Here is a 12,707-nt window from a genome sequence, read left to right on the forward strand (position 1 = left end):
TGTGGCTGTCTTGTGGCGGGATGAGAGTGATCATTTGTGATGTATTGGGAGGGAAGGTGTGTGTGCGGTGGTGCATGTCAGGCAGGAGTAGGGTCCGATGATAAATTTAGTCCGATGATGTATTTAGTGTATTATGTTCATGACTCCAGATCTGTTATGCTTAAAACATATATTTCATTTCATAAACAGATAATAAAGGTGAGGAAGACCAAGGTCGAAAGCTTCGTAACAGCCGGCCTCATGCGACATCTTTTGTCAGCTACATTGTCTAGACTAATATATATAATATTTTAAGTCATTTGAATAACCAGTCTTTTGCCTACAAGCTGATTATATATATATATATATATATTTTTTTTTTTAAATATTCAATTCTTTTATCATTTACTTATAGCTCAAGAAACCACCCCTGCTCCTCGAACAACCGAACAAACGACAACGGAAGGTGACTATCTTACCTCAAAACGGACTGGCCCTTATATAAATAACTACTTATTATCATTATTATTGACATTGCCTTTTTTTCTGCGGTTGATAGGCAGATTCATATTTGCCCTCTCAGTATTGACCCATTGAAGACTATTCCCGAGTATACTCCGGCAGGTGTCTATGGAAATTTGTATTCTGGCAAGAGCAAATCGTCTTCGATGGTTCAATTGATGTTGTTTTTTTTTTCGCAGTCCACTATGCTCTGTTCAAATTCATCGCGTAATTGCTTATACAACACAAGGCAGTTTATCATTTACGCAAGATCACACACTCTGTCTATTACCCCCTGTCTTTTATCAAACATGCTTGGTGCTATGAATGAGATCAGTTTCATCCCTGGGTTCCTAGAGTATGCCAGTCAGCTATTTCTAAACATCACGTAAAGCCCTTTCTTTCCAACTAGAAATAATCTCGCCTACAAAGTAGGTGCAATGTATTAGTAGAAAACGGATGCCCGCTTGTACACTTTCAAACATGATTACTATACAGCTCGTTTAAAATCATGCGAGTTTTTTTTTTTTTTTTTTTTTTTTGATAACGCCAAATATCACGGCCAACTGTGTTATTGAAAAACAAAAAGAATCATCTGTCACAACATGAGGTACAGCCGAAAGAACATTGTGCAGAGTACAATCACAACCACTTAGCTGGATGTACAAAGTTATCACCATCTGAAAATGCAGTTTAATGGCTATAACCTGCGCACATTCTGATTGATTTTCATGTATTATTTACCATTTACAGCACAAACTACCACTGCTCTTCCAACAACCTCACGAACGACGACGGAAGGTGACTATCCTATCTATAAACAGATTGTGCTTGTTTTAATTATTTCTTTTTTCCTGTGGCTGATGTGCGATTTCTCCTTTTTCCGGTCCGATAATAATGTATTTTACAGTCTGTCTTACTCTGTACAAATTTGTCTCAGGATTGTTTGCAAAATGATGCACCTCAGTCTACCAAATATACTTCGTGTTATTTATGGGATTATTTTCTCCCTCATTTTACAACATATTACTAGCACTATCAACGGCACTGGCTTACTATTGCATAATAACTGCTTAAGTTGTTCATTTATTAGTATTTTCTCGATATAAACTAAGGTGCACAAAATGTGTGTATCTTGTGTCAGCAATAATTATTCCTTGTTTTGAAACGAATCACGTGACAAATTCGTACAAGGTAAGGTGGACTGTGAAATATGTCAATAATATGGGAGGTGGGTGGGGGAGGAGTCGCACATTAACAGCAATTATAGGTGTATATATATATATATATATATATATATATATATATATACAAGGTGAAGCGGGCCTCGTACGTTGTGGGTGCTGAATTATCTTTAGGTATATATGTGACGGAGGAATGACTCGCAGACGTTGCAGCAATGTTCACTATGGCCTTTTATTCTCCCAAGCTTTCGACTGTGTAACTGTGTCTTTTTCAAGGGCTTGATGAGACATAAACATAAAAGCAGAAAAACAACCAAATTGCATGCATTTGAACAGAATAAGGCAAAATAAAAATAAAATTTAATAATGATAATAATAATAAATAATAATGTATGCAAATTTATGTGAATGTCATGGTGATGTGCGTTTTATTTATGTTATTATTATATAAATCTGACGATCTCTCTCTCGATCCCTCTCTCTCTCTCTGTCAAGTCAATCTCTCTTGGTACATTAATCTACTGAATATCTTATGTAGGTATTAATTTCTTCCCCATATTCACAGAGTTTGCTTATTTCAAAACATCAGTTCAAACCCTCTTTTTGAATCATAAGGAGTTCTGCCCACCAAACAGTTACAATGTTTTGAGTAGAAAGCGGAGCTCCTCCTATACACACGTTTAAGCCTACAAGTTGTTCACGTTTCACAATTATACCACAGTCTTGCCATCATTTAAAAAAAAAAAAAATCTCTGCCATATTTAATCATAGTCACTTGCGTTAAAGGCATTTTGTTCATAATAACCTTGCAATGTTTAAATTCATTAAAATATTCATAAAAATAGTCAGTCGTCTGGCTACGAGCCGACGATATTTTCACCATCATCTTTTTCTCCTTTATTTTTGTCATTACTTGCACATTACAAAAGAAACCACCCAAACAACCGAACGAACGACTGCGGAAGGTGACGACCCTAAACTTCATTCAAACCGACCCTCACTGAAATTATTGGTTTATACGGATGATGTGCGACCTCTTTCTTTTCCTTTATGTCAATAACTGATTTCACATTCAGTCTTACTCTGCACAATTCATTGACTGACTCTACAAAACTAGGCAATTCATTATTGACACAAGCAAGACACCTTATTGTGTAACCTTGAAGAAACATCACGGTTTTGTGTAAATTACTTTTAATACTTTTTGGGTCGTAAATGTGTAAGCAGGTTGTTTCAATTTCTCCAATATTGCTATCGCATCCGTGTTTTCTTCAAGTTAAATCACACACATGCTAGTTGTTTTTTTTTTTCGTGTTGTTTTGTTACGTTTTTTGCAATTACAAGTAATAATATCACATATTTTGAGTACTGTAGGCTACTCTGAAAGTGCGTATGCCTACGATATCCAATGGTCAGGCATACAAACTGATGTAGAGAATTTGATCATGATCGATCACTCTGGATATAAACTGCTATGAGTACCTTGTGATATGCTCTTAACAGTGGCAACAACTACAGGAACCCAAGGACCAACTGTTTTCACTACAACCACAATACCATCTACTGCTGCGCCATCGACAGCCGCCCCAACCACTCTTGCACCAGGTACTACGTCATTCTTTTATTTTTGTATCTCCACCACATTATCATTTACAAAACTTACTTCATGTTGCAAATTTTACCTGAGGTCATCTTCCTAGTCAACCTGTTCCAATGAAGTTGGTCCCCTGCATTACTTTCTTATCTTTTTTTTTTTTTTTTTGCAAGATTTTATTTGTTGAGTGTCCTCCGGTATGGCGTAATTTCAAATCGATTGCATACATGAGGTGTATTGCTGCCTAGAGAAATAAGTCTTAAAGTTAAGCCAAAACTATTGTTAAAACTTGATAAATTGTATTGAAATTGTTGCAAAAATAAAGATGAATGGAAATAAACTGAACGTAAATAAAGTATGAATTGTAAACATTTGAGCTTTCGGATATGAGTCTCTCGCATACCAGGATGCCCAGATGACATTTCATTGTCCTCTTGCATACGATTATAATGTGTTACTCAATGCCATGAATTCTGCAGGGGAATGTAATGAACTACTACCTGTCGATGCAACCAGCTCGGTGAAGATAACACTTGATGACTTCAGCGGAGCTGGTCCTGTGGAAACTGACAGCGTGACTCAGTTGGGTCAAGACGAATACTTTCAAATTGCTTTTAGTGGAAGAGACAGTAACGTGCGAGTCAAGGTATCATCTTTGACCTTAACGCCATCTTCACCCAGTGGAGAGATTCCAAGCAGCATCCAAATAAGTGACATCACGTATTACGACGGTTCATTCGAATCATCGTCGAGTACAGTGATTCCATCGCAGAGCCAAATTGGAATGTTCCCCTTGGATAGATTACAGCTGAAACCAGTGAAGTCATTTGTCGTTACCGTGAGCAGTGGTGGTCTACCCTCCCTCTCAGATTTCACTATCTCCTTCAGAGGATGCATTGAGATAGGTAATATTACTCTTCTTTCTTCTTTACCCTGATTTTCAGTTGAAAGCACACGAGATGAGATAACAGAACACATATAGAAATTGAAGATATGGGACATGTTTGCAGAATTATTGTGATAAAACATTTACTGACACCCCCTGGAACTTATTTCACAATATCTGTAGAATACATCATTTCTCTACACTGGAGGATTTGCACTGCACGGCACTGTATATAATTCGTCAAAGGGTTTATTACTGTATACGTCAAGCACAGTCATGGTCGAAATTGATTGATAAGGTAGAAATAATGACCAACTTCCAAAACATCTTTCTCTCTCTCTCTCTCTCTCTCTCTCTATATATATATATATATATATATTTTTTTTTTTTAATATTTATATATTTATATATATCTTGGCTCCCAGTCTTTCAAATATGTTTGTTGGTTTGTATTGGGTTCCTTTTCTTTTTCAGATTTCTGGAGGATGCCCAGTCAGATATTTCAAAATATCAGTATAAAGCCTTTTAGCTGTAAATGATCTCGCCTACAAAATACTAACAAGCTACCAGTGAGGAGTACTGTACGGAGCTTCTCATAAACTATTTTCATCCTGAACTGTGGTTTATTAAGCCATATTGTTATTACCATCTTGCCATGTTTTCATTGATTTGAAAGGACCAGTCATATGGCTACAAGCCGACAATATCTTTTTTTATAATATATTTATTCATTATCTCCTTATTGCAGAGGAAACCACCTCTGCTCCGCGCACAACGAAACAACCGACCACACAAGGTGACTATCATACATTTGAATAAACCGTCTCTTATGAGAGGTATTATATAAACCGAACATAAACCGTATGTAAACCGAATGTCAAAAAAAAAAATACAACGGTCTCTCCACAGTGATAACTCTAAAAATAGTGAATCAATTCAAATACAATTTCAGGGTATGAAACTACAACTTCATTACCCACATCTTACAGAAAACCCCACCAGATTTGCTTCGGTGGTCAAAGAGAAATGAGGATCTTTGAAGAGTATGTCAGGAATCCCTTCCCTTCAAGTTCTGCTCATATGCAAGTCCAAAAGCATCCATGTAATTAACTCGGAAGAAGAGATCCATGACACGCAATACGACGATCCACATTTCCCTTTAAATACTTAACCAAATTGAATGGGTTTCTCTGCAAAATACAGGTATGATGTTACATTTTTAGACCCTGATTGTATAGCATTCAGACAGTCTGATCATATTGACAGTTATCAATGAGGAAATCCGATCGTAATTTTTTTGGGGGGACAAATGCGTATTATTGGCAGTTATTATAGGACTTTTTTTCCCCCGCCCCGTAAGTAGCGAAATTCTTTACAGCCAGTCCTCTGTATTATTCGTCTTGTGATTGTATACAAATGACAATTTATTGTCGACACACGCTAGACGCATCATTGTATAAGCGTTATGAGATACCACCGGTTTTATGAAGTTATTTTGACAATTTGTGTGAAAATTAAACGGTGATGATTTATCAAAGCCTTAATGTTTTGTGGCGGTACTGCTAGTTTTATAGTATCTTTGCTTCTTTTTGTCTCTGGTGGGTGTAATGCAGCTTCGCATGCCACATAATACATTGTACAATGTGCCAAGTGCCATTCTAAATGTACCTTTGCATACGATATCCTGTGATAAAGTATACAATTGATGTATCGAATATTATGATCAGAGTTTACTTTGATGCATATTTTTATCAGTGCCTTAATTATTACGCTCTAAATAGTGGGGACAACTACAGGAACTCAACCCACAACGTCTTTCACTACCACAGTGACACCATCCACTGCTGTTCCATCGACAGCCATCCCGACAACTCTTCCTCCAGGTACAGCGCCATCCTACTTTTTGCATCTACACAACATTACTATTTTTATAATCTAACGTCAAAACCTTTATACAGTCATACTTTCCTGTATGAACTATAAATGATAAGGATAGATTCTTCTGATGTTTGTCACCCTTATTCATACAGGGATACTAGCATGACATTCGATTTCTTTTTCACATTAAAGGGTGCATTGTGTAACTTATGCCATGCTTTCTGCAGGTGAATGTAATGAACCGCTACCTGTCGATGCAACCAGCTCGGTGAAGATAACACTTAATGACTTCAGCGGAGCTGGTCCGGTGGAAAGTGACAGCGTGACCGTCGATTCTCAGCTAGATGAGGACAAGCCCGTACAGATTACTTTCAGTGGAAGAAACAGTAACGTGCGAGTCAAGGTATCATCTTTGAGCATAACGCCATCTTCACCCAGTGGAGAGATTCCAAGCAGCATCCAAATAAGTGACATCACGTATTACGACGGTTCAAGCGAACCATCGCCGAGTACAGTGACTCCATCAGAGAGTCAACTTGGAATGTTCCCCTTGGATAGGTTACAGCTGAAACCAGTGAAGTCATTTGTCGTTACCGTGAGCAGTGGTGGTCTACCCTCCCCCTCAGATTTCACTATCTCCTTCAGAGGATGCATTGAGATAGGTAATATTACTCTTCTTTCTTCTTTGCCCTGATTTTCAGTTGAAAGCACAAGAGATGAGATAACAGAACACATACAGAAATTGACGATTTGCAGAATTATTGTGACAAAACATTTACTGACACCCGCTGGAACTTATTTCACAATATCTGTAGAATACATCATTTCTCTGCACTGGAGGATTTGCACTCCACGGCACTGCATATAATTCGCCAAAGGGATTATTACTGTATACGTCAAGCACATGGTCAAAATTGATTGATAAGGTAGAAATAATGACCAACTTCCAAAACATCTTTCTCTCTCTCTCTCTCTCTCTCTCTCTCTCTATATATATATATATATATATATATATATATATATATATATATCTTGGCTCCCAGTCTTTCAAATATGTTTGCTGGTTTGTATTGGGTTCTTTTTCTTTTTCAGATTCCTGGATGATGCCCTGTCAGATATTTCAAAATATCAGTATAAAGCCTTTTAGCTGCAAATGATCTCGCCTACAAAATACTAACAAGCTACCAGTGAGGAGTACTGTACGGAGCTTCTCATAAACTATTTTCATCCTGAACTGGTTTATTAAGCCATATTGTTATTACCATCTTGCCATGTTTTCATTGATTTGAAAGGACCAGTCATATGGCTATAAGCCGACAATATCTTTTTATTATATCTTTATTTATTATCTCCTTTTTGCAGAGGAAACCACCTCTGCTCCGCGCACAACGAAACAACCGACCACACAAGGTGACTATCATACATTTGAATAAACCGTCTCTTATGAGAGCTATTATATAAACTGAACATAAACCGTATATAAACCGAATGTCCCCCCCCAAAAAAAAAAAAAATACAACGGGTCTCTCCACAATGATAACTTTAAAAATAGTTAATCAATTCAAATACAATTTCAGGGTACGAAGCTATGTAACAACTTAATTACCCACATCTTACAGAAAACCCCACCAGATTTGCTTCAGTGGTCAAAGAGAAATGAGGATCTTGAAGAGTATGTCAGGAATCCCTTCCCTTCAAGTTCTGCTCATATGCAAGTCCAAGAGCATCCATGTCCCCCATGTGGTTGAAAGATCAAGATGCCAATATATATTTTTTACAAGAAACACACTCCACCCTAGAAACAGAACAAAATTGGAAAGATCAGTGGGGATCGCCCGGGATAGTTTTTTCACATGGAAATTTGAATAGTCGGGGTACGTGTATTTTGTTTCGCAATTTCGAGCAAAAAGAAGTGAAACAAGAATAGTATGATAAGGACGGTAGATTTGTTTTATTGGATATATCTTTATCAGATACCATCATCACTTTAATTAGTATTTATGCGCCCAATTCAGATGATCCGGAATTTTTTTATAATATTGTTATGCATATGGAACGTTATGAATGTCAATCAATAATATGGGGAGGGGATTTTAACTGTGTATTGGATGTTAATACTGATAAGAAAGGTGGGCGTTCAGTCACTCATTTTCATGCTGTTAATGTCATACAAAGTGTTATGCAAGAATTATCATTGATTGACGTATGGAGATTCAAGAATCCTCTGAAATTTAGATATACATGGCGGTCAAAATATGTGCAATGCCGATTAGACTATTTTTTTTTTATTTCACACCATTTAGTTTCTCAAGTGAAACGTTGTGATCCAGGCTATAAAAGTGATCATTCTGCTGTCATTTGTTATATCAGAGTGAATAATGTAACAAGGGGTCGGGGGTTTTGGAAGTTTAATGTGTCTTTATTGCAAGATGAAACATACACTTCTCTGCTTCGAGAAAATATACAGATGATAAAAAATAACTATTTGCAAGAAATGAATCCAAATATATTTTGGGAGTATCTTAAATGTCATTTAAGATCAATTAGTATTGAGTATTCTGTTCCAAAATCTAGGGAAAGACGTAATCACGAAAAATATTTATTAAATACACTGAAGAATTTGGAAGAACATATTTCAATTGATCCAGATTTTGATGTTCAAAGACAAATTGATGAATGTAAACAAGAGTTGGAACATTTTCATGAATTTAAAACAGAAGGTTATATTATACGTTCAAGGGCTAATTGGGTTGAATATGGAGAACGAAATTCAAAATATTTTATTAATTTAGAAAAAAGAAATCAATGTTTAAAAACTATAACAGTTTTATCCACTGAGGATGGTGTAATTTTGAACTCTATAAAAGATATACTTAACGCTAAAAAAAAGTATTTTTTGAAAATTTATATGCAACTGAAAACCCTCCCATTGTTGATCTAAAGGGGTTTGCATTATTAAATCAAGATAATTTAACCCCCAAATTGTCAGATGATTTGAAATTAAAATGCAAAGGCCCACTTTCTTTGCAAGAATGTATTGATGCACTTACAACTATGCCCAATAATAAGACCCCTTGAACTGATGGTTTTCCTTCTGAATTTTATAAGTTTTTTTATTCAAGACCTTGGTCTTTGTTTGAATCAAAATTTTCATTATTCCTTTGTTAATAAGAAATTAACAGTTGATCAAAGAAGAGGTGTTATAAATCTCATTCCTAAAAAAAGAAGAGCATCCATGTCATAAACTCGGAAGAACAGACCCATGACACGCAATACGACGATCCACATTTCCCTTTAAATACTTAACCAAATTGAATGGGAGTTTCTGCAAAATATAGGTATGATGTTATATTTTTACACCCTGATTGTATAGCATTCAGACAGTCTAATCATATTGAAATTATCAATGCGGAAATCCGATCGTAATTTTCTTGGGGGACAAATGCGTATTATTGGCAGTTATTATAGGACCATTTTTCCCCGCCCCGTAAGTAACGAAATATTTTACAGCCAGTCCTCTGTAAAATTCGTCTTGTGATTGTATACAAATGACAATTTATTGTCGACACACGCTAGACGCATCATTGTATAACCGTAATGAGATACCACCGGTTTTATGAAGTTATGTTAACAATTTGTATGAAAATTAAACGGTAATGATTTATCAAAGCCTTAATGTTTTGTGGCGGTACTGCTAGTTTTATAGTCTCTTTGCTTCTTTTTGTGTCTGGTGGGTGTAACGCGGCTTCGCATGCCACATGATATATTGTACAATGTGCCAAGTGCCATTCTAAATGTACCTTTGCATACGATATCCTCTGATAAAGTATACAATTGATATATCGAATATTATGATCAGAGTTTACTTTGATGCATATTTTTATCAGTGCCTTAATTATTACGCTCTAAATAGTGGGGACAACTACAGGAACTCAACCCACAACGTCTTTCACTACCACAGTGACACCATCCACTGCTGTTCCATCGACAGCCATCCCGACAACTCTTCCTCCAGGTACAGCGCCATCCTACTTTTTGCATCTACACAACATTACTATTTTTATAATCTAACGTCAAAACCTTTATACAGTCATACTTTCCTGTATGAACTATAAATGATAAGGAAAGATTCTTCTGATGTTTGTCGCCCGTATTCATACGGGGGTACTAGCATGACATTCGATTTATTTTTCACACTAAAGGATGTATTGTGTACCTTATGCCATGAATTCTGCAGGTGAATGTAATGAACCGCTACCTGTCGATGCAACCAGCTCGGTGAAGATAACACTTAATGACTTCAGCGGAGCTGGTCCGGTGGAAAGTGACAGCGTGACCGTCGATTCTCAGCTAGATGAGGACAAGCTCGTACAGATTACTTTCAGTGGAAGAAACAGTAACGTGCGAGTCAAGGTATCATCTTTGAGCATAACGCCATCTTCACCCAGTGGAGAGATTCCAAGCAGCATCCAAATAAGTGACATCACGTATTACGACGGTTCAAGCGAACCATCGCCGAGTACAGTGACTCCATCAGAGAGTCAACTTGGAATGTTCCCCTTGGATAGGTTACAGCTGAAACCAGTGAAGTCATTTGTCGTTACCGTGAGCAGTGGTGGTCTATCCTCCCCCTCAGATTTCACTATCTCCTTCAGAGGATGCATTGAAATAGGTAAAGCTTACCCACTCTGTTATTTTTATGTGAAGAGTATTATGATTTGATGAGAGTCATACTTGTCAGAACCCTCTCCCCCACAATTATTTTCTCTTTGCGTACGTATTGAAATCATAAATAGAACGCCACATGACTTTTCTTAGAAATTCTTGATCAATAGTATTATCAATACACGTGAGCATTTGAATCGGTTGAATATTACAAAGTATGACTGCATTCAAGTGAAACCATGTTTTGGATGCATGCGAGTAATGTCATTGATCTCCTCGGGAGTAATTTCTTATAGTATTCACTCGTATTACTGTGTATTCCCTTTGCAATAATTATTACAGTTTGTGCGAAGTTGTGGAATTGCACCGTCTAAGTACAGTACTTCTTGACCATGAAATAAAGAAAGCTGTAATTACGTGTGTTTCAGTCCTAAGACACTTCTTGACATTCTTTCAATACAGAATTTCAAACAGTTTAGGGCTCTTAGTTGTTTTTTTTTTTAACTTCATCAATGCGTTTGGTGATTATCGTTTCCGTTCAAACACGATTCTAAATTCATAAAGACAGTTTTACTGTCGAGGGAAAGACCTAAAACTTAGTACAAAATGTTTCAGATGCATGGATATAAAATGCTGGTCTAGGCCTCTTGAATTCTCTGTACGCTTAGATTTCGGATGGACGATAATTAAGTAACACCTTAGTAATCACAATCTATTCTGATCTCATGTCCCTGGTAAAATGGTAAACCTGGACACCGATGACCCGTCTCCGTTTATGAACAAAAGGAAAAAAAAAACAATATCAACTATCAGTCGTTGTCAAGACCTCGTTTTGAGTCACATGTGCATAACTGAAAAAAAAAAAAAGTTTTTTCCGACACCACAATTTTGGTGGGCCGCCTCAGCAATACATGATGCATCAAAGGTTATCGTGACTATGTTGAGGCATACACCAGTTTCTAATTTTCCGTGTGTGGTAATCCCCAACAGAGGAGCCGGGGACGACACCTGAACAAACTCCTGTTTTCACTACCACACCACTGATAGTATCAACAATTTCACCAACGACAGCCGCTCCGACAACAGGTGTTCTATCTTTTTAATTTCAATTTCAATTTTAGATTTAATCTATTTTAAAATTTTTCATTGAAATAGTCCAAACAAACAAAAATCATACAATTATACAATACTAAATTAACACGAGACATTATTAAAGTATTATTAAAAAGTATTTATTATTCAAATATGTTTCCAGTTAGTACACTGCAAAAAGTCCGGTGTTAGATAGTGAACACCGAGCTGGTGTTAAATTTTCGGTGCTCATTTATGGTGTTAAATTAACACCTCCGGGTGTCATTTCCAAATTTTAAACTGTTTTTTGAAGAGTTTCTTAGTAACTGCACTTCTTGTTGATTTTTTATTTAAACAAGACGATCAAGAATTTTACATTAAAATACTAGATTTTTGAAAAAATGTGAAAATAAATTTACACCACAGTAACACCAGCTGGTGTGGTCTCTTATTGAAGCTGGACGGGTGTTAAACCATTGATATTAACACCAACAAATATCAAATCAACACCATGTGGTGTCATTTTTTAATTAACACAAGTACAGTGTCAAAATAACACCAGGTACAGTGTCAAATTAACACCACGAAGTGTCAGGTGAACACTTTTCAACACCATCACAGTGCATTTTCTACACCTGTGTCGTCCTCTATTGAAGTTTGATCGGTGTTAGATTTAACACCCGTGGTGTTAAATCTAACACCGATGTTTTTACAGTGTAGTCTTTGATCAATGCATTTTTTCTTTCTTTTTTTTCCTAAGTCTCAGTCAGCCCTGAACCATGCAAAGTGTTTTCTTTTCGATTTTTTTTCCATTCCCTCCCGTTCCTTTCTTTGATAATGATATTGCATACATGAAGTAAAGCGCATACCTTACCCCCAAAATAGGCATGCTACAGCCTTTATTCTCTCTTGCACTGTCACCTGCACACACGACGCACTGTCACTCGCA

The 12,707-nt window shown here is 36.6% G+C and overlaps 1 protein-coding gene across 10 annotated transcripts in view; it reads left to right on the forward strand.

The window, feature by feature from the left end:
- The window catches only part of LOC139708322 (uncharacterized), a 127,506-nt gene that overhangs the window by 49,499 nt on the left and 65,300 nt on the right, over nucleotides 1-12,707 (forward strand). For 9 of the 10 annotated variants that reach the window (XM_071620277.1, XM_071620281.1, XM_071620278.1 and 6 more), the window contains 11 exons: nucleotides 395-445; nucleotides 1,234-1,281; nucleotides 3,183-3,269; nucleotides 3,738-4,163; nucleotides 4,893-4,940; nucleotides 5,926-6,027; nucleotides 6,250-6,684; nucleotides 7,385-7,432; nucleotides 9,936-10,037; nucleotides 10,260-10,694; nucleotides 11,678-11,773. In XM_071620277.1, the coding sequence (XP_071476378.1) occupies nucleotides 395-445; nucleotides 1,234-1,281; nucleotides 3,183-3,269; nucleotides 3,738-4,163; nucleotides 4,893-4,940; nucleotides 5,926-6,027; nucleotides 6,250-6,684; nucleotides 7,385-7,432; nucleotides 9,936-10,037; nucleotides 10,260-10,694; nucleotides 11,678-11,773 (1,878 nt within the window). The remainder of the gene's footprint in view (nucleotides 1-394; nucleotides 446-1,233; nucleotides 1,282-3,182; nucleotides 3,270-3,737; nucleotides 4,164-4,892; nucleotides 4,941-5,925; nucleotides 6,028-6,249; nucleotides 6,685-7,384; nucleotides 7,433-9,935; nucleotides 10,038-10,259; nucleotides 10,695-11,677; nucleotides 11,774-12,707) is intronic. The other variant, XM_071620285.1, reaches the window with a different exon arrangement.

Source organism: Diadema antillarum, unplaced genomic scaffold (genome assembly GCF_040938485.1).
Source record: "Diadema antillarum isolate AM-2024a unplaced genomic scaffold, OU_Dant_1.0 seq00001325_RagTag, whole genome shotgun sequence".
Lineage (NCBI taxonomy): Eukaryota > Metazoa > Echinodermata > Echinoidea > Diadematoida > Diadematidae > Diadema > Diadema antillarum.